Source organism: Mytilus californianus, unplaced genomic scaffold, assembly GCF_021869535.1.
Source record: "Mytilus californianus isolate M0D057914Y unplaced genomic scaffold, xbMytCali1.0.p SCAF_9, whole genome shotgun sequence".
Lineage (NCBI taxonomy): Eukaryota > Metazoa > Mollusca > Bivalvia > Mytilida > Mytilidae > Mytilus > Mytilus californianus.
The window spans coordinates 87947128-87967357 of NW_026262745.1; the positions used below are offsets into that span (position 1 = coordinate 87947128).

A 20230-nucleotide genomic window follows, 5' to 3' on the forward strand; every position below is an offset into this window, starting at 1 on the left:
TCTTTATAAAATTGGTGATATTTGTCAAACTATAACTCACTAATAAACTATGAAAATTTGCGTGTGTTAAGTTCTGCAAAGCCAACTATGAAGAATCAGAGACTCGGGTTCTAGATTTGAACTTTTTATGCAGACAGGGGAAAACATGGATAAATATGTGGACAATAACACAGAAAATACAAAACGTAAAACACCCTCCTGTTATACATTCATAACTTTCAAATCTTGCGATTTCGACGATTCCTTAAAGGTAAATCTGCAGAGCTAATAATTTGTTTATTTCAACCTATTCACAAATACAGCAGGTAAACAATGTTCTAAGACTAACGGAGTTATTCAGATTTGAATACGTATGCAGATTTTACCCCACTTAATATGGTCATTAGTCAGAGTTAAGCTTATCGTTTGTTTAATTATATCTTGCCAGTGGCCATAGTGGCTAGTTTAGGGCGATTAACGGATACAAAATCATTGCCTAACGTGTATCCAATATGCCTTCATTTCTGCTACATCAATTAATTTATAGGAAATGCAAGTTTGTGTTTATAAATGAGCATAATTATCATTTAATATATATTTATCAATGATGTATTCAAAGAGGTATATTGCAAATTGATACAAAACACTCAAAATAACAATTTATTGTATGTGAACAAAATGATTGAACTGAATTGAATCAGTCAGATTTATGATATGCAATGCATCTTGTAGCGCAAATGATTATACAAACAACAACAAAAAGAATGTTGATCGACGTGACCGCCAAGAAGGAAAACCAATAAACCGTTGGATCACAATAGTCTGCATGTGCTGCATCCACAGAAAAGTGACCATAAGTTCCGTAGACCCAAACATTACCTAGAAAAAAATGTGACAGATTCATAGACCTGCTAAGATTGACAACGTTACATTACATATGTTTTAAATCATAAAATACCAATTTACATACGACTTCACGAAACTTCTTTTCCATTAGAAATGTTTACAAACAAACAATACTTATCTATTTTAAACAATATACCAAATGATTGAAATCAAAATGACTTTTGCTTATGTTAAATGAAATATTATGAATCATACCAAACTATACTATCTGACAAATATATATACAAATCCATATTTTCAATTCTATTACTAACCATAACGATTTCTAATGTATTTTACATTGTATACCTTGTTTAACATTGACCAATTTGATTTTTCTTTTGTTGTGCAAGGACCTCTTTTAATGTTATTCATTCGTTTGATGTGTTTGGGCTTTTGATTTTGCCATTTGATTAGGGACTTTCCGTTTTAAATTTTCCTCGGAGTTCAGTATTTTTGTAATTTTACTTTTTAATCTTGATTTTAGGAAAAAGATGTTGATCAAAATTCAAGATGATTAAAGTAATTTTAAAACTAATTCACTTATATTTCCTCTCTTATGCCACTTTTATTCCATTTATTTAAATGCACCGGTCCGAAGGCAAGACCCTTTCGAATTAATGATTGTGTTTGTTAATTTCTCTTTGTACATATCTGTGAAGATTTTTTTATAGTAGATCCTTTTAGTCTTTGTTAAATCATTTCATAAATTGTCCAGACTTTGAGTTTTCTTTTTTTTAAATTGTGATACTAGTATTCTACTTATATGCACTTGCCTACATTTTTACCATCTATCGATGTTTATCAATGTAATTTTTATCCATATTTGATGTGTTATGTTACTGTTTCATTAATGAACCAACATCTCCCTTTATTCACAAATTCCATAAACCTTCTCAATCAACATGTTCAAATATTTTTTTGACGTAGATTTTCAGTTTTCGTGTCGAAGGTCGGTGGTTCTTTCCGGGCAATGCGGCTTCATCCAGCAACAACATCAGATAGACACAAAATAACTAATAGTGCTGAAAAGTGGCGTTACACCACAATCAATCAATCAATCTATCAATATCCAAAAGTTAAAGTGGCCAGTGGTACAAAATCTCATTGCATATACCAATATTTTGATCGTGATCAACTTCGCCAGACATGCGTTTCGTCTGCATCAGACTCATCAGTATCGCTTGAATCAAAACAGTTGGAATGCCAAATCCAATGAGAAGTTGGTGATCATTCAAAACGAACAAAAATCAAACATCAAAACAAAGGTATAACCTACTATGAATAATCAACATCAGATAATGAACTCCAAATGGTATTTTCAATCTCTGAGCTTTTCAAAGACTTGCAGGTATGTTCTTAACAGTCAAATCAAGTTCATAGTAAAGGGGTAAGTTGCTCGAACAGAGGTTTACTACTGTTGCCTTCATTGCTCAAAATGTTTGCAAAATTGTTCATATGTATACTTTTGCTCAAAATGTTTGCAAAACTGTTCTTATGTATACTGTTGCTAAAAAAATTTGCAAAACTGTTCATATGTATACTGTTACTAAAAAAAATGCAAATCTGTATACTATTGCTCAAAATGTTTTCAAAATTGTTTTAAAATTGTTTATATGTATACTATTGCTCAAAATGCTTTCAAAAATGTTTAACATATGTAAACTTTTGCTCAAAATGTTTGTAAAACTGTTTTGTTTATATGTATACCGTTGCTCAAAATTTTTGCAAAATTGTATATGTAAACTGTTGCTCAAAATGTTTGCAAATCTGTTTATATGTGTACTGTTGATCAAAATATTTGCAAACCTGTTTATATGAAAGTTTTACCTATTGTGTCTGTTTGTTTTATTTACGCATCGTTGTCAATATAATTGAATTTGATGCGACTGTCATGCAAGTAAGAGGTTTAGTTAGCTACATTAGAAAATGCCTGTACCAAGTCAGGAATATGACAGTTGCTATCCATTCGTTTGATATGTTTGAGCTTTTGATTTTGCCATTTGATTAGGGACTTTCCTTTTTTAATTTTTCTCGGAGTTCAGTATTTTTGTGATTTAAATTTTTATGTATACTGTTACAAAAGAAACTAAAATACAAACAAACCAGCAATGAACCAAGATAGTAGGAAACCGTTAAGGATCCACACTAAAGGGTTGACTTTACACTTTTGCAGTCCATCCGGTTGTCGATTATTGAAGATTACCCATCCCAAATATGGACAATTTGCCATAAATCCGAGACAGTCGAATATTGAGGCAACAAGCAAGTAAATAGGAATATACCCCTTCGCTGGACAGGCTTGTAGGGACGTAGCTCCTGTAAATATAAATTTTGATTGAATATAAATAAAGTGTTCTCTTTTTTGTTGTTGTTGAAAACCATGCTAATATCTGAAGAACTATCTTGGTTTGTACAACGGTGACCTGTGCATTGAATGATTTTCAACGTGTAAGCTCACTAGGTTATAGAAAAATGAAAAGATGTGGTTTGATTGCCAATGAGGCCACGTGACATAGAATTTAACAACTAGTTTCACCAATACCGGTTATTCCATTTTCAGTCAGAGATGTTTACGTTTGTTTTCACTGGAAATGATTTCTGCTTATCAGAAGAGTATAGATAAAGATTGTATTTGCTCAACTTGGGATCAACATTTAATTTGTGCAGAACATGATTTTATTTTATTTTTTGTGTTCATTTTTACCATTTTCGGTGAACATGATATAGTAATTAATTATTGTCAGACAAACAGTGTAAAAACACTTTGATTGTAACAAAAACTAACATCAACAAGATGCTGATGCGTTTTTCGTCGGATAATCTGCAATGATGTCTTTTTATTTCGTTAATGTTCTACAGTACTTTAGTACTGAATGATAAATATATCTGATGAATACTATTAAAGTTAGAAATTAATTTTCAGAATACACATGGGGATTTCAATTAATATCATGTCACTCCGAAAGAATGTTTTGTGACACATTGCTTTTCCTTCGTTACTTTTTCCCTATTCTTATTATGTCACCCGAACGATAGACGGGAGAAATATTGCTTTCCCTCCGTTTTTCTTTCCCTTTCTTTATTATTATCTATGAAATACAGGACGGATTGGGGCGACATATTGTTATTGTCATTTTGTTTTTCGTATTTCACCCGAACGACAAGTCGGTGACACATTAATTTGACTCAGTTTCTTTTTTATGTCACCAGAACGAATGTCGTGTCATATATTAGATTTCCTCTATTTTGTTCCCCTATCATTATTTTTTGTTTTCCGCCCAATGTTTCTTTGAGTCAGTGCCAACACCAACTAACAACAACAACTGGATTACCGGCTCCAAATTTAAACTTGGTACAGGTATATACAGAAGGATGCAGAGTTAAGCATGTTATTGAACACTGAGCTCCACCTTACCATGGAGATATTTGTGACAGTATAACATTAAACTGAACACATATATATGCTAACTAAAAAAAACAACATAAGTAACAATCTTATAAAACTCGACACTACTGAAAGCCAGTCCAGAGCCTGCTTTCACCTGATACATTTATGTTTTTTTAGAAACTAAACAATACATCAATACGTCAAGACCACGAGCAGACTTAACTATATGGATAGTTATATTCTGAAAATGTGTATTGTATTAGCTTTGTACTTACCAAAGAGGAACATGGAGAAAGGTAAGGCAAACAGCAAGATACAACATACCAGATCGAACCCTGAAAAATGAAATTTGTTCTACGCTAGCGATTAGCCTAATATGACATAAATGACCCTTCCGATGAGTGATTAATAAAAAAGAGTCAAACGTGGCACATGTGTGTACTCATGATTTGTTTAGGGTATATGATGGTAAAATTCTAATCATTGCTTATGAAGTTTCTGTATTTTTTTCCGTTTTACTTTTAGTTCATATGTGTGTCATTCCTTGATTTCTCATGTCTAATACGTTACCGAGAGAGATTCTTTTTATATGACTGCCTCCCGCTTTTTCTCATTTGTCAAATAGAAAACCTAAATGAGAATGTTGCTCTTGCATAAGTAATGATAAATGTTCCTGTCTCTGGATGATTATTAATAACAAGCCTATATTAAGGAACACAACAGAAAAAAGTTTTATCAATTTCAGCTTTGGTGTGATGTGCACTTAGATGATTAATTACATTTAAAAAAATTTGTATAAAAATGATTTAAAGTAAACAAAGAAACTATATGCGTGTGGTATACAAACAAGAAGTTTGTATAAAAAGAACATATAAAATCCCAACAAATTCTTAAATTTTCATACGATGTTAATCGTATCAATGTTCTATCAATATTCGTATTTTTAAAAATTAAGTCTTACAAATGTGTATTAGGGCTTTAACTCTTACGCATTTGCAGCAAAATTTGAAATACTTCCGAAATAACTTCTCAATTGGATTTTATTTGACCTATATCCGAATTTGACTGTTTTGCCGAGTGTGAATTTGCATTGTTATACGTCTCTGTATTAATACATTTAACTTTTACGTTCTTAGTTATGATGATTCTGTTGTGTGTTGGATATTGTGTTCTGTCTTATCGTTTCACTTAAGTTGTGGTCCTACTTCTGTATTTTCGATACATTTCACATATATCTTCTTTGTCAGTATAGTCGAGTTAAATTCCATTTTCCATGGATAAAGTATTGTGTTAGTCCAAATAATTATGACGTCTTCACAGCATTTATTTAAAAAAGCATTTCAATACCGTTGTAATCATAATAATTGTTTCGACTAGTATTGTAAACAAAATTGTATGAATTTCAAGATTATATATTCGTCACAAAATATGTCATTGTAATTTTATTTCATGTGCTGTCGTAAATGGAAAATGTTCGTTGTTATTCTGCGGTTTACATGTTGTAACCACTATTATATAATTTATTTGTGCGTTTCTCTGTGATGAGTGCGTTTTCGTGCTGTATTCCCGTATCGAGTAATTGCTCATGTTAGTCAATACTTTGCTTCTGGCTTAAGAAACACTTTTGATGATCAGTTACGATTTTATTTACTTCCAATTGTTGCACGCTATATTAAGAACAAATGTCAGAACAAATATGGCAGTAAAGTAAATTAGTTGTAGTACTGTCCGATTGTACTTTATTGCAAATAAAATTACTCTTCTTTCTTATTTATAAATAATAGCATCATTGTTCCTCAGCGTAGATTCGTGATAAAATTTTGATTATAGATAAAAAGTATAATCACAAAAATACTGAACTCCGAGGAAAATTCAAAAAGGAAAGTCCCTAATCAAATGGCAAAATCAAAAGCTCAGAAACACATCGAATGAATGGATAACAACTGTCATATTCCTGACTTGGTACAGGCATTTTCTTATGTACAAAGTGGTGGATTGAAACTGGTTTTATAGCCAGCTAAACCTCTCACTTGTATGACAGTCGCATCCAATTCCATTATATTGACAACGATGCGTGAACAAAACAAAAAGACACAATAGGTAGAAATGTAAAAAATTGGGGTACAGCAGTCAACATTGTGTTATCATCTTAATCACTTAAAAACAAACAAATGTAACGAAGAAGCACAAAAAGACATACATCAAATTTTACATCCTCATTTTGTTTTATTATTATACGATTATATTTATCTATTTAAAATCCACCCATAAAGGATGGAAGGTTTTAAGTACTGGCGTAAAATCGCGCGTTTGAAATTCGCACAGGTAGACATAAAATAATTATGTCGTTCAAAGTATTTAAACTCATCATAGATACCAGGATTGAAATTTTATATTTGCGCCAGACGCGTAGAAGAAAAGATTTAGACAATTATAAATCGATCAAAATTTGAGATTCACCTTACGGAGATAAATTTTTAAATACTTTTGGCGTACATTTCTCATTATATTTTAATTCAGTTAGCATGAAATTCAATCTTTCTCTTGACAGTTTTAAACTGATAAAAATCAAATATTCAATAAAAATTACCAATTATTAATATAAATATCTTGAAGTCATACATGAAAAATCATAAAAAGATGAAAAGATGTGGTTTGATTGCCAATGAGGCCACGTGACATAGAATTTAACAACTAGTTTCACCAATACCGGTTATTCCATTTTCAGTCAGAGATGTTTACGTTTGTTTTCACTGGAAATGATTTCTGCTTATCAGAAGAGTATAGATAAAGATTGTATTTGCTCAACTTGGGATCAACATTTAATTTGTGCAGAACATGATTTTATTTTATTTTTTGTGTTCATTTTTACCATTTTCGGTGAACATGATATAGTAATTAATTACTGCCAGACAAACAGTGTAAAAACACTTTGATTGTAACAAAAACTAACATCAACAAGATGCTGATGCGTTTTTCGTCAGATAATCTGCAATGATGTCTTTTTATTTCGTTAATGTTCTACAGTACTTTAGTAAATAATAGCATCATTGTTCCTCAGCGTAGATTCGTGATAAAGTTTTGATTATAGATAAAAAGTAAAATCACAAAAATACTGAACTCCGAGGAAAATTCAAAAAGGAAAGTCCCTAATCAAATGGCAAAATCAAAAGCTCAGAAACACATCGAATGAATGGATAACAACTGTCATATTCCTGACTTGGTACAGGCATTTTCTTATGTAGAAAGTGGTGGATTGAAACTGGTTTTATAGCCAGCTAAACCTCTCACTTGTATGACAGTCGCATCCAATTCCATTATATTGACAACGATGCCTGAACAAAACAAAAAGACGCAATAGGTAGAAATGTCAAAAATTGGGGTACAGCAGTCAACATTGTGTTATCATCTTAATCACTTAAAAACAAACAAATGTAACGAAGAAGCACAAAAAGACATACATCAAATTTTACATCCTCATTTTGCTTTATTATTATACGATTATATTTATCTATTTAAAATCCACCCATAAAGGATGGAAGGTTTTAAGTACTGGCGTAAAATCGCGCGTTTGAAATTCGCACAGGTAGACATAAAATAATTTTGTCGTTCAAAGTATTTAAACTCATCATAGATACCAGGATTGAAATTTTATATTTGCGCCAGACGCGTAGAAGAAAAGATTTAGACAATTATAAATCGATCAAAATTTGAGATTCACCTTACGGAGAAAAATTTTTAAATACTTTTGGCGTACATTTCTCATTATATTTTAATTCAGTTAGCATGAAATTCAATCTTTCTCTTGACAGTTTTAAACTGATAAAAATCAAATATTCAATAAAAATTTCCAATTATTAATATAAATATCTTGAAGTCATACATGAAAAATCATAAAAAAGGTTTAATTTATAAATTTTACTGCATACATCTTCACGTTCTTTTAGAGTTGTCAGGTCATTTTTCTGCTATGGATATATGTTTAATTTTTCAGGTAGAACAAAACTGTAAATATGTATTTAATATGTGCATGCATGCATTGAAAAAGAACAAGCCACACGTTAATATAACATTGAACTTCTTAACATTTAATATATGTTATGTTTACAAACATTTGATCCTAATCTTTTTGACAATATTTTTACACTATACAGCTGAACCTCTTTTTAACCTGGATACAGATTTCAGTGGTTTACATGTTGTAATGTGCTATTATATTATTTATTTATGCATTTCGCTATGCAGAGTGTTCTTACGTTTGTATTCCTGTTACGTAGTGTTGTCATTTTAGCGATATATAAATTTTAACATTGCCATATAAGTGGAAGGTTTGGCTAGCCATACAACCAGGTTCAATCCACATTTTTTCTTAAAATGTCATGTACCAAGTCCAGAAGATGGCAGCTGTTATCAAATAGTGCGTTTCTATATATGTTGGCGTTTGTTTTTGTTGTAGTTTAGTGTTTATGTTGTTCCGTTGTTTTCCTCTTATAGTTAATGGGTTTCTCCTCGGTTTTAGTTTGTAACCAGGATTTGTTTTCTGTTAATCGATTTATGGCTTTTAAACAATGGTATTGTACTGTTGCTTTTATTTAAGAGAAAATGAGAAAAAAAATTGCATCCGTCTGTTCACGGAATACACAGACTTTTGTCGTCTAAAACAGACTGGTTTATACATAAAAATCGAAAAATGAATGCTATAAAATAGAAGATGTGGTATGATTGCATAAAAGATAACTCTCCACAAGAGATCAAATGACACATAAATCAACAGCTATAGATCACCGTCTGGCCTTCAACAATGAACAAAGCCCATACCGCATAGTCAGCTATAAAGGCCCCAAAATCACAAATGGAAAACAATTCAAAGGAGAAAACTAATATGCCTCAATGTAAACATTAATGTCATTTGAAAATTATATTAACGTTTAATGATACTGAATTCAGAGAATGTATAATTATAATATTGGATAATATATATGAACTTACCTTTATATCCAACAGAACACCTTTTCTTTGTCCCATTCCTATGTGCATCCTCGTATCCATCTGTTTATATTAAATAATGCCTATTTTAAGTTTTTTGTCGGTTAAAACTCCAAGTTGCAAAAAAATATATTCTACTAGTATTTCATATATTACATGGATGATTGAGATTCTTTTCTAATGCATGTAACCACTTCCGTTCAATCATAATGTAAAACAAAATTGTATTTACTTCAATCTGTCGCATGCTGTATTAAGAACAAATATCAGTAAAAAATCAATAAAGTAAATTAGTTTTAGTACTGTCCAACTGCACTTTATTGCAAATTAAATTACTCTACTTTCTTATTTAAAAAAAATGATAGCATTATTGTTCCTCAGTGTAGATGCGTGATAAAGTTTTGAAAAAGAGTTTTAGACAATTACAAATTGGTCACAATTTGAGTCTCACGTTAAGGAGTGAAAATTTTAAACGCTTTTGACATAGATTGCACTTTTTATTTCAATTCAATTTGCATGAAATTCAATCTTTCTCTGGGCAGTTTATTCAAATGATTAAATCTAAATATTCAATTAAAATTTCCAATTATTATAACACAAACACATCTGTAAGGCAAACATGGAGAAATCACAAAAATAGAGTTTCAAAGTAATGTATTTCCCGGTCAAAAATATTGTTAGGTATATAAATTATACATGCACACATCTTCACGTTCCTTCATTGTCAAGTATTTTTCTGTATATGTATATATGTTTTATTTTGTCAAGTAGAACACAATGATAAATATGTATTTGATATGTGCATGTATGAATTAAAAAAAAAGCAAACCACAAGTGTGACATAACATGGGCCTTCTATTTCAATATATTTTATGTTTAAAAGCATTTTATGATTTTTGTAAATATGTTAACACTATACACCCGAACCTGTTTTAGCATTGTTAACTAACATTCTGGTGGAGAAAAACACACATCCTTCGGTTGATGGAATACGCATTTAAATGAGGGGGAGTCAAACTGACTTCTTGTGTTGTCTGAAACAGCCTGGTTTATTAATAATATTCGAAGAAAAAGAAATTTTAGTATGCCTTAACGTTTACATTGATATTATTGATATATTATAAAACAGTTTAATGATATCCTGAATTCAGAGAATATATCATTATAATGTTGGATAATGTATATGAACTTATACCTTTGTATCCAACAGAACATCCTTTCTTTGTCTCGTTCTTATGTGCATCATCGTATTCATCTGAAAATATATCATTGTTTAGTTAAAGAATGCCTACTTTATGTTTTTTGTTGGTTAAAACCGCAAGGAGCCGAACATTGCAATCTACTAGTATTTCATATGTCACGTAGATGGTTGGGATTCTTTTCTAATGCATGTAGATATATAACCAGGCCTTTCCATGTTTCCGTTCAAGAATAATATAAAACAAGACTTAAATTTTTTTCTTCAAATTGTGGCATTCTATATTAAGAACAAATATGACAGTAAATAGATATAAGAAGATGTGGTATGAGTGCCAATGAGACAACTCTCCATCCAAGTCAAAATTTATAAAAGTCAACCATTATAGGTCACAGTACGGTCTTCAACACGGAGCATTGGCTCACACCGAACAGTAAGCTATAAAGGGCCCCACAAATTACTAGTGTAAAACCATTCAAACGGGAAAAACCAACGGTCTAATCTATACAAAAAAACGGGAAACGAGAAACACTTATGAACCACATAAAGTATATTTGTCTAACAGTTTTGAAGAATAGTTTTAGACATTTGACCACAATTTGAGTCTTACCTTAAATAGAGAAATCTTTTAACGCTTTTGACATAGATTACACTTTTTATTTTAATTCAGTTTGCATGAAAGTCAATCATCCTCTGGAGAGTTTTAAAACTGATAAAAACTCAATATTCAATAAAATTTTCCAATTATTATTAAACACAAAAATATATCTGTTAGGCATTCATGGAAAAATCTTCAAAATAAAGTTTCTAAGTAATTTATTTATTTCCCGGTCAAAAATATCGTTACGTATATAAATTTTACATGCACACATCTGCACGTTCTTTTATTGGCAGGTATTCTTCTGTAGACAAATAAAGGTTTTTTTTTAATAAATGTGCATGCATGTATTGAAAAAGAGCAAACTACAAGGACAATTTAACATGAAACTTCTAGACATTTAATGTTTGTCAGGTTTAAAAACATTTGATGCTGATATTTTTGAAAATATGTTTACACTATACATCCGCACCTGTTTTAACATTGTTAACTGACATTATGTTGGTGGAAAAAACTCACATCTTTCGACAGAATACACATATAAATGGAGAGGTCATAATGACTTCTTGTGTTGTCTAAAACAGTTTATTTATAATATTCCAAGCAAAAAGAAATACCAGCCTGCCTTAACGTTTACTTTGATATTGTTTATAAATAATAAGAAAGTTTAAATATATACTGAATTCAGAGAATAGATGGAGAATGAATAAGAACTTATACCTTTATATTCAACAGAACACCCTTTACTTGTCCCGTTCTTAGGTGCATACTCGTATCTATCTGCAAATATATCATTATTCATGGCAAATAATGCTATTTGTATTTTTTTTGTTATCGGAGAAACCATAAGGTGTAGAAAATTGAAATCTACTTGTATTTCATATATCAAATTTATGTTTTTCTGATGTAATCGTTTTGGAATATCTGTTTTATAGATTACGACGGATATGTTCCAAATGTTGTAACTACAATCTCGTCCCCATATATATATGCATATTTGTTCGTATTTTTTTTTCTCATACTGCGGATTCATTATTATTCGTTGGATACCAACTTTCGTGGGTTTCTTGGTTACAGGTGAACCACGAATTTAAATGTTCAACGAATTACAAATTTATATAGGCTTTGTATGCAAAGATTGGCAAAATCACGAAATCAAATATCCACGAACATGCAAGTTTTCCTTAATCCACGAAAATTGATACCCACGAAAATAAATGAATCCACAGTATATGTAACCTATTTCAATACATCCATTTATAAATACAATTTTATTGATTTTATATTTACAGTGTGTCATACATCAAATTTATTCTTTCAGTGTATGTTCACTTGTTTTTGTTAATGTCTTTTGATTGAGTTAAGCCATTTCAATTGATATTGTATAGTGTGTCTTTCTATGTTGTCATGTTACACTATTTTTTTCAGGTAAGGGTGAAGGTTGGTACCTATTAAAACGTTTAAACCCGCTACATTTGTTTGCACCTGTCCTAAGTCAGGAACCTGATGTACAGTGGTTGTCATTTGATGATGCGGTTCGTAAGTGTTTTTCGTTTCTCGGTTTTTATATAGATTTGACCGTTAGTTTTCCTGTAGAATGGTTTTAAACTACTCATTTTTGGGGCCCTTTATAGCTTACTGTTCGGTGTGAGCCAAAGCTCCGTGTTGTAGGCCGAACTTTGACTTATAATGGTTTACTTTTACAAATTGTAACTTGGATGGAGAGTTGTCTCATTGACACTCATACCACATCATCTTATATCTATGTAAGTTTGATTAAGAATGATAGTAATAAAAAGTTCGTGTCGAATCTGCATTTCACAAACATGACAAGGCACGTCTCAAACTTTATATAATGAATTGTTTTAGTTGCAGTAAGCATAAGAAACTCATTTAAACAAAAATAAACTTCTGTTATCTATGGACATAAAAGTGTGTAATGAACCCAATACTCAATTAGTATTACTATTATTATTTTAATTGTTGTAGCTGTTTTTTTTTTTTTTTGTTTAATAATACATTTCACATTTTTTTCGTTATTTCTATTGCTGAATTTGTGCAATTTATGTTTTATTTTCTTACAGTTACCTTATTAGCACTTTTTAGCAATTTAGTTCTAGGGTCAGTCGGTAAGTACATATATGTATTTCATTTACTAAATTTCGATTGATATTTTATTGTGTGTTTTCCTATGTAACAGTTGTGATGTTACACTATTGTTTCAGGTAAGGGTGAAGGTTGGTACCTTTTAAAACATTTAAACCCGCTGCATTTGTTTGCACCTGTCCTAAGTCTGGAACCTGATGTCCAGTAGTTGTCATTTGTTGATGTTGTTACATAAGTGTTTTCTCGTTTCTCGTTTTTTATATAGATTTGACCGTTATTTTTTCTGTTTGAAGGGTTTTACACTATAAATTCTGGTGACCTTTATAGCTTGTTGTTCGATGTAAGCCACGGCTCTGTGCTGAAGGCCGTACTTTGACTTATAATGGTTTACTTTTACAAATTGTGACTTGGATGGAGAGTTGTCTCATTGGCCCTCATGCCACATCTTCTTATATATCTATATACATGTAACACTCAGAAACTTGTCCATCCCCCAAACGTGTCCATATGACGTCGCTGAATTAAAAACATGTCTAGTTGCAAAAGGGCGCCGAAACGTGTCATTTTTATGAGCGCTCAATCTTGTCCATAGTTAGAAATGCCAATTTAATAAATTTAATTTTTGACCATCAAGTAACTATTACATGTCCACCAATATTAAAATTTATTATCAAATTTTGGTTATTGTTCTTCTATTGACGTATATTCCTTTTAATTTACTCATTCATCTATTGTCCCACCTCCAAGCGTGAAAGGAGAATAGAAACATGGTTAATTATGTCTTCTTCCAACCGACAGTTAAATCATGCCAAAGTTGGGCGTCCATTTGACTGGGTTGGATGTAAAAGTACGCAGCCATATCCGAAACCTTGTGTAGGAAGAGATAGATCTACCTAATGTATTTATTGTTAATATGTTGTCGTCCTGAATATGAACTAAATATTTGTAACTGGACTTCAAGCAATCAAACAGTAAGGAGTTAATTCATATGTTGCATATCAAACTTGCAATTATTCTAATTTGAATATAAACAACCGGCGTTTAACAAACTAAATCTAACAAATTTAGGATTTTCTTCTTTAAACTCTGTTCCTTTTTTAATTTCCATTAATTATGCCGAAATACTTCATTCAGCATTATGTCTTTTGAATACGGCTTTAATCTTTTTATAGGATCTAATCGAAACCCGACATATTTTTGTGTCCCCGAGAATTGAATTGCCGTAGAAATTACTGGCGTCACTGAGGACATAATAGCGCTAAAAGGTCTGAGACGTTCAGGCGCCTTAAATATGACACGTTTTGGCGATTAACAATTATCGGACACGCTTGTTGATGTAAAATTGGACACGTATGGGAGATTTGGGATTTTAAGGACACGTTTTGGCGAAATAGACACGCTTGGGAGAATCGGACACGTTTGGGGGGATGGACACGTTTGGGAGTGTTACATATATTACAAACAAAAAAGTAATTTTAAAATTTGGAATTCACTGTAAAATATATTTAGCAAGTTTTATAATGCAAGGTCTACCAACAAGATAGTCCTACATCCCGAATGTAAAATGTTTGCTCAAGCGTTGTAATTTAGATTGACCTCTGCAATCAATAGATAGGAGGGGTTTCAGCTTGTATACAATATTATACTCTGCATTATACTTAACGTACTGTAACATTTAAGTATAATGTATCCCACTTATCTTACTGCAGATGTCAATCTTAATTATAAAGCTTGAGCAAACATTTAAACATGCAAACAAAGCAAGCAAGCCAACCTACCTTTAAACTACAACCAATAGGAAAATAGATCTTACCGGTTTAAAAATCCCGATCATTTGTGTCGATAAACTGAATTAAATCGTGAGGTTATAAACACATTTTATGGGGAAAAAATGAATTTATCAAACCTGAATACCATGCTGAATTCCCTGACAGGTCACTCTCCTTAATGTAGGTACTGTGTGTTTTCGAGTTTGTTATTTGTAACTGAATTTCCTGAAGTCTGGCATCTATTTTCTCTGCCAGTGATTCTACTGTTCCTTGTATGTTACGAGATTCCTGAAATTAAAAGGGTTGTTTATCATGCTTAATACGTCCAATTATCACAAAGAACCAATTTCAGATTTGTAAGAACTCTTACGAATGATACATATTATTATCCTTTGAAATTGAACATTGTTTTTGACAATCATCATAATACAGTATGCTACGACAAAAATAAACAAAATGAATTCCTTTAAGATATTCAATCATGGTTTAAGGAAACTGAGTCCTCCGTACAGTTATTCTTCACGTCTATCTGTTTACCCTTCAAAGCAGCAGAGAGCTACGCCGTTTTTTGTTGGGGATCGTTTTGCTCAGACTTAAGTTTTCAATGTTGTGTAACTATAGTGCTATTTTTCTTTTGCGCTTTTTCTGTTTCCATGGGGTTGTCAATTTGTTTTTGACTTATTAGTTTGAATATCCATATGATACTTATCTGCGTCTCTCTTTTGTCAATAAAATGGAATGTTATGCGACAGTCAAGTTAGAGGTTTAGCTAGCTATAAAACCAGGTTTCATCCACCATTATCTACATAAGACAATGCCTCTACCAAGTCAGGAATGACAGTTGTTATCCATTCGTTAGATGTGTTTGAGCTTTTGATTTTGCCATCTGATTGGGGACTTTCCGTTTTGAAGTTCCCTAAGAGTTCGGTATTTTTGTCATTCTACTTTTAACCAATATTTTTCTTTTCGAACTTCTAAAAATATTACGGCTCTAAAAATTCCGTAGCATATGAAAAACTAAATATAACATGTAACATCATATTTTGTTTTTCGTCTTTTGTTTCGAACATAATTCAAGCCGTTGGTTTCCTTGTTTAAATTGAAGTACATGTTGTCATGTAGGGTCCATTTATGCCTTCCCATTTCGTATGTGTATTGCAAATTGTTTAGTCAACACGATTACCTATAATTGTAAGGGTCTAATTCCTTTGGTCTCTGGTAAATAAATGTCTCATTGGCAATTATTTCATATCTCCGTATTCTATAAAGTCTTAACGAACTGTTAGTTTACCTGAATAACCTGTTCATCTTTCTGCACCTGTCGTAATGCTAAACATTGCATTTCTAAATAAATAGCTTCCTTCGGTGAAAATTCCCGCAATTCCAATATGCGTTGCGTTAATTCCAGGTCTGTATTGGTTATTTTAGCAAGATATAGTATTGAATTTTCTATTTCCACCCAAAACTCTCTGAAGTTGTCATCAGTAAGTTCTCCTTTAATAGCGTGCGCAAATACAGTATTTCTTGCATGTACTAATTGATCAATATGTTTCATCATTATGCAAAATTTCGATAAAATGGTCATTCGTGCTCGACCGTTTAAACTTGATGGATTAATACCTATTGTAGCAGATACAGAGCATGGATTTCTGTGATCAACACATGTTTTGCTATGGGCACTATATTGGTCAGTTGTAGCAAACATTGCCTCCCATTCAACGTCATTTAGTCTATCCTTACCTGTTGCAACCATTACTGTGTAGTCTGGGTTGTTCATACATAAACAGCACGGAACATTCAACTGCACTAAATGGAAAATATCGTGCTTGTTGATGTTAAGAAAATCGTGAAATGATAACCCATCTGTGAGACAGTTCCGCCAAAACTCTTCTTCGAAATAAGTCACGAGAAAAAAATTTAACAATGTGATGTCTAGATCGTTAATTTGTAAGTTTTGTTTTACAGTACTGCAGCAATACTCACATTTACTGCTTGGTTTATGACATAAAAGTTTCGGACCATTTGTTTCAAATAGCGTGTCCATTTGCCAACTACTAATGACTTGTTTGTATGGTCGATGATAATGTTTGGAGCACTGACAGCATATGCCATTATTGAATTGGTGATACAGCTCATGTTGGTTCTTTGCCACAAAATCCTTCAGAGAAATATTGTACTTTTTTTTAATAAATTGATCTAAAAGACTTCGCATAACGTCAGCACCGTGGTCGATTATAAGTGTAGCTATGCGATAAAAATTATTTCTTAGTGTTGACAGCGACATGGTTTATGGTGAGGCTCTGCAAAAGAATGTTTCGTATTTTTTATTTTGATATTAACAAAAAGAAAATCTTCCTAAATGACAGCAAGGTAAATATAAATACCAAAGGAAATATGAATAAACGTCAATGAGACAGCAGCTTAACATCACAAATCTAAGGCAAAAACGCATTTTTAACAATAATTATAGACAAGCAAATCCAAACCACCTAAGTTTAAACAAGTAGTGAATAGATTTCACAGATACTATCCACGATCCAACGCCATATTTTAAAGGGTAAAAAGGGGATAGAAGGTCATACAATTCATATAGACAATAGAGAAAGGCCAATGAAAATCTATAGATACAAAAGGTTTACATAAATGAAATAAGGTACTGCAAGAACGTTCAAAATACCAATAATTGTAATCCCACAAGAAAGTATTGTGACATCTTATCATTATACCTTCATTTTTTTCCTTCTTAGTATTCTTCTAAGTATATTGTCCGCATTAGTTATTGAAAATGAATAGAATGATATTGATAGAACTCTGCCACTGTCGTGATTAAATATTATTTTTCCGTATATTTATTACGTGATGATACTTAAATAGAATTTGGAGACATTTCATTAACTTGTTAGTTGTTTTAATGAACAAAGTTTTGTTTAAATGCTACAGTATTCATTGTTGTAATTTATTAGCTTCACAAACATTACACCTCTGTGTTCATATTTTAAGACAGTAATCTTTTGTAGGCAAAATCATATGGCTGGTATCTTTGATAATATATCTAGTATTCAAAAAATCATATTTATTATTGCAATTATATGTATAATATATGAGGGGTAGGGTTCATCAATGTTCATCCCATTATCATTTTATTGTATGGCAAAGCTGGAAAAAGTGTTTCCATGTTTTTCACTAATGACATCGATAAATTGAAGCTATATGTTTGCAGTAGTGCAATATTATAGAACATTTATGTAGTGTTTTGTATATTCTAACTAATTGATTCGTTCACAAAGTCACATGTAGAACTGTTTGTTCAAAGGTAAACAAATAAATTACAGATATAGCACATTTATTTTAAAATATCTCTATCGAATTGGCAATAGCAATATAACAACTGTTTCCTATATATAGCTATGGGATCCATACGAGGATTTCATGGCATTTTTCCTATCAAACCCCTTATCAGTCCTAGGTCAATATATCAGCCCAAGAGCCGACAAGCTCGAGGGATGTTTTTGAACATGTTATGTTCTTTTTATTATATCCTTCAGCAGAAGACATGCAGAAGAACTTTTTTTTAAACTATGAAAAAAAGCATTTGTTATAGCATTTGTTTTGCAGTTATTGATCATATATTTTCCTGTTTCATAATATTTGTTTAGTTTTTTATTCTTCTTAGTTAAGTTTTACATAGAAATGTACCAATGAGGTGTATTTTCTGGAATTTGTTGAATGATGTCGAAATACATCGCGATAACGTTACCGAAAGTCATGCGATAATAACCGGATGCCGTTGATATAAACCAGAAACAGTTGATATAAACCGGAAGCAGTTGATAGCGAAAGTGATATCACACGGCTAAGACAATTCTTCAAATTTAATGAATAAATATATGTACACATTGGTTTTATCGAGGGGTACAATTATGCCATTATTTTCATGATAAATACTAGTATCTTGTAAATACTAGTTCTGTTGGAAATATTTTACAAGATACAATGAAATATATAATAGCATTGATTATAATAAAAAGTAACTGAATGAACTTCTGTGCAGAGGACAAATATACGTCGATAATATTAGGCATTCCCGACATATTGAAATAATGTCGGTATGAATGTATTCCATTTTTAATCAAAACAAACAAGGTAATTAAAAATAAAAATATATATTTAATTTGTGTATAATTTGCCTTACCGTTAAATAAATTATGTCATACTCGTACGGTGTTCCTTATCCCTCCGGAACAATTGCAAATCAAATTTATTTTTAGATTTTCTCATACCAGTATTACATATACATTTGAACAGTTGCCAATTGCATTGATACCATTGAACAATTTCTATATTTTGTCTTGTGACGTTAATTTTTTATAGGAACATCAATGTAGTCCAGTTATCATAGAAATGGAAGACAAAAATCGCTTAAGGTTTAAACGAGCATATATCGCTGTATATTATCTGTAAGGATTTTTATAAAGACATTTGTATATATGAATAAAGAGTTGTATCTACGTGGAAAACAAATTAGAATTTATAATAACAATCTTGAATTAATGTTGAATCTTGATATTTCAATTGCGTATTAATTAATTTAACCCATTATTATTCCATATTTCATTAGTTGCAGAATATAAATTATAGTAAGTAATACCTTATGATATGATAGAAAACAGACTTTCGCATCTAAAATATATGTGTGGTTAATTTAAAGAAATTATTAGTTCTTTAATATTTAATATCGATTTTTCATCAAACACAGTTACGAGTCTTACATAATGAATAACGAAATATATTTAATAATTAATAGCGCAACAATATTTATATTTAAAAAATCTCAAACACACAATACCAATATTATTTATTTACATATGTAGGGTTGCAAAAAATAGTTATACGTTTAGCTTGGGTAAATTCTATACATAATGATTAAAATACTGCTATAGAAAATTGTTCAAACGTATCAAAAATTGTCTACATGCTTCGGTCAAATAATGAATGTTGTCTAATTTTAGATCTTTTTACTAAATGTCTTACTGGTTTGTGTATATCACGCATTATCTGAGTGTTCCATTTCTGGTTTTGATATAAAGTTATTTAAAACATTTTCGACAATCAATTCCTTAATGAAGTTGGACACAAACACATAATTTAAACTTCAAAATTTAAACGACATTATTTTGTGTAAACACTTTTAAATGTGAATACAAAAATAGTATATAGTGAAAAATAGAAAATGAATGAGAACAAAAAATGGAGAAGGAATTAACGTCAACTATTTCCCTCTGCAATTATTTCTAATGTTTTATCTAGATGCATTAAAA

The 20230-nt window shown here is 31.1% G+C and overlaps 1 protein-coding gene across 3 annotated transcripts; it reads right to left on the reverse strand.

Annotated features, from left to right (window-relative positions):
- Positions 1 to 559: 559 nt before the first annotated feature.
- On the reverse strand, positions 560 to 19187 carry LOC127714937 (uncharacterized). Of its 3 annotated transcripts, none has more exons than XM_052220955.1 (9): positions 19105 to 19187; positions 16896 to 17212; positions 15050 to 15200; positions 11758 to 11817; positions 10437 to 10496; positions 9245 to 9304; positions 4531 to 4590; positions 2971 to 3183; positions 560 to 858 (listed from the first exon to the last, which is right to left on the reverse strand). In XM_052220955.1, the coding sequence occupies exons 2-9, from the start codon at positions 17046 to 17048 to the stop codon at positions 677 to 679; spliced, it is 939 nt and encodes a 312-aa protein (XP_052076915.1). In that variant the 5' UTR covers positions 17049 to 17212; positions 19105 to 19187; the 3' UTR covers positions 560 to 676. The 3 variants fall into 3 exon arrangements, with proteins under 3 accessions (XP_052076915.1, XP_052076913.1, XP_052076914.1); XM_052220953.1 differs by having other exon boundaries at positions 16204 to 17212; XM_052220954.1 differs by lacking the exon at positions 11758 to 11817 and having other exon boundaries at positions 16204 to 17212.
- Positions 19188 to 20230: the final 1043 nt, after the last annotated feature.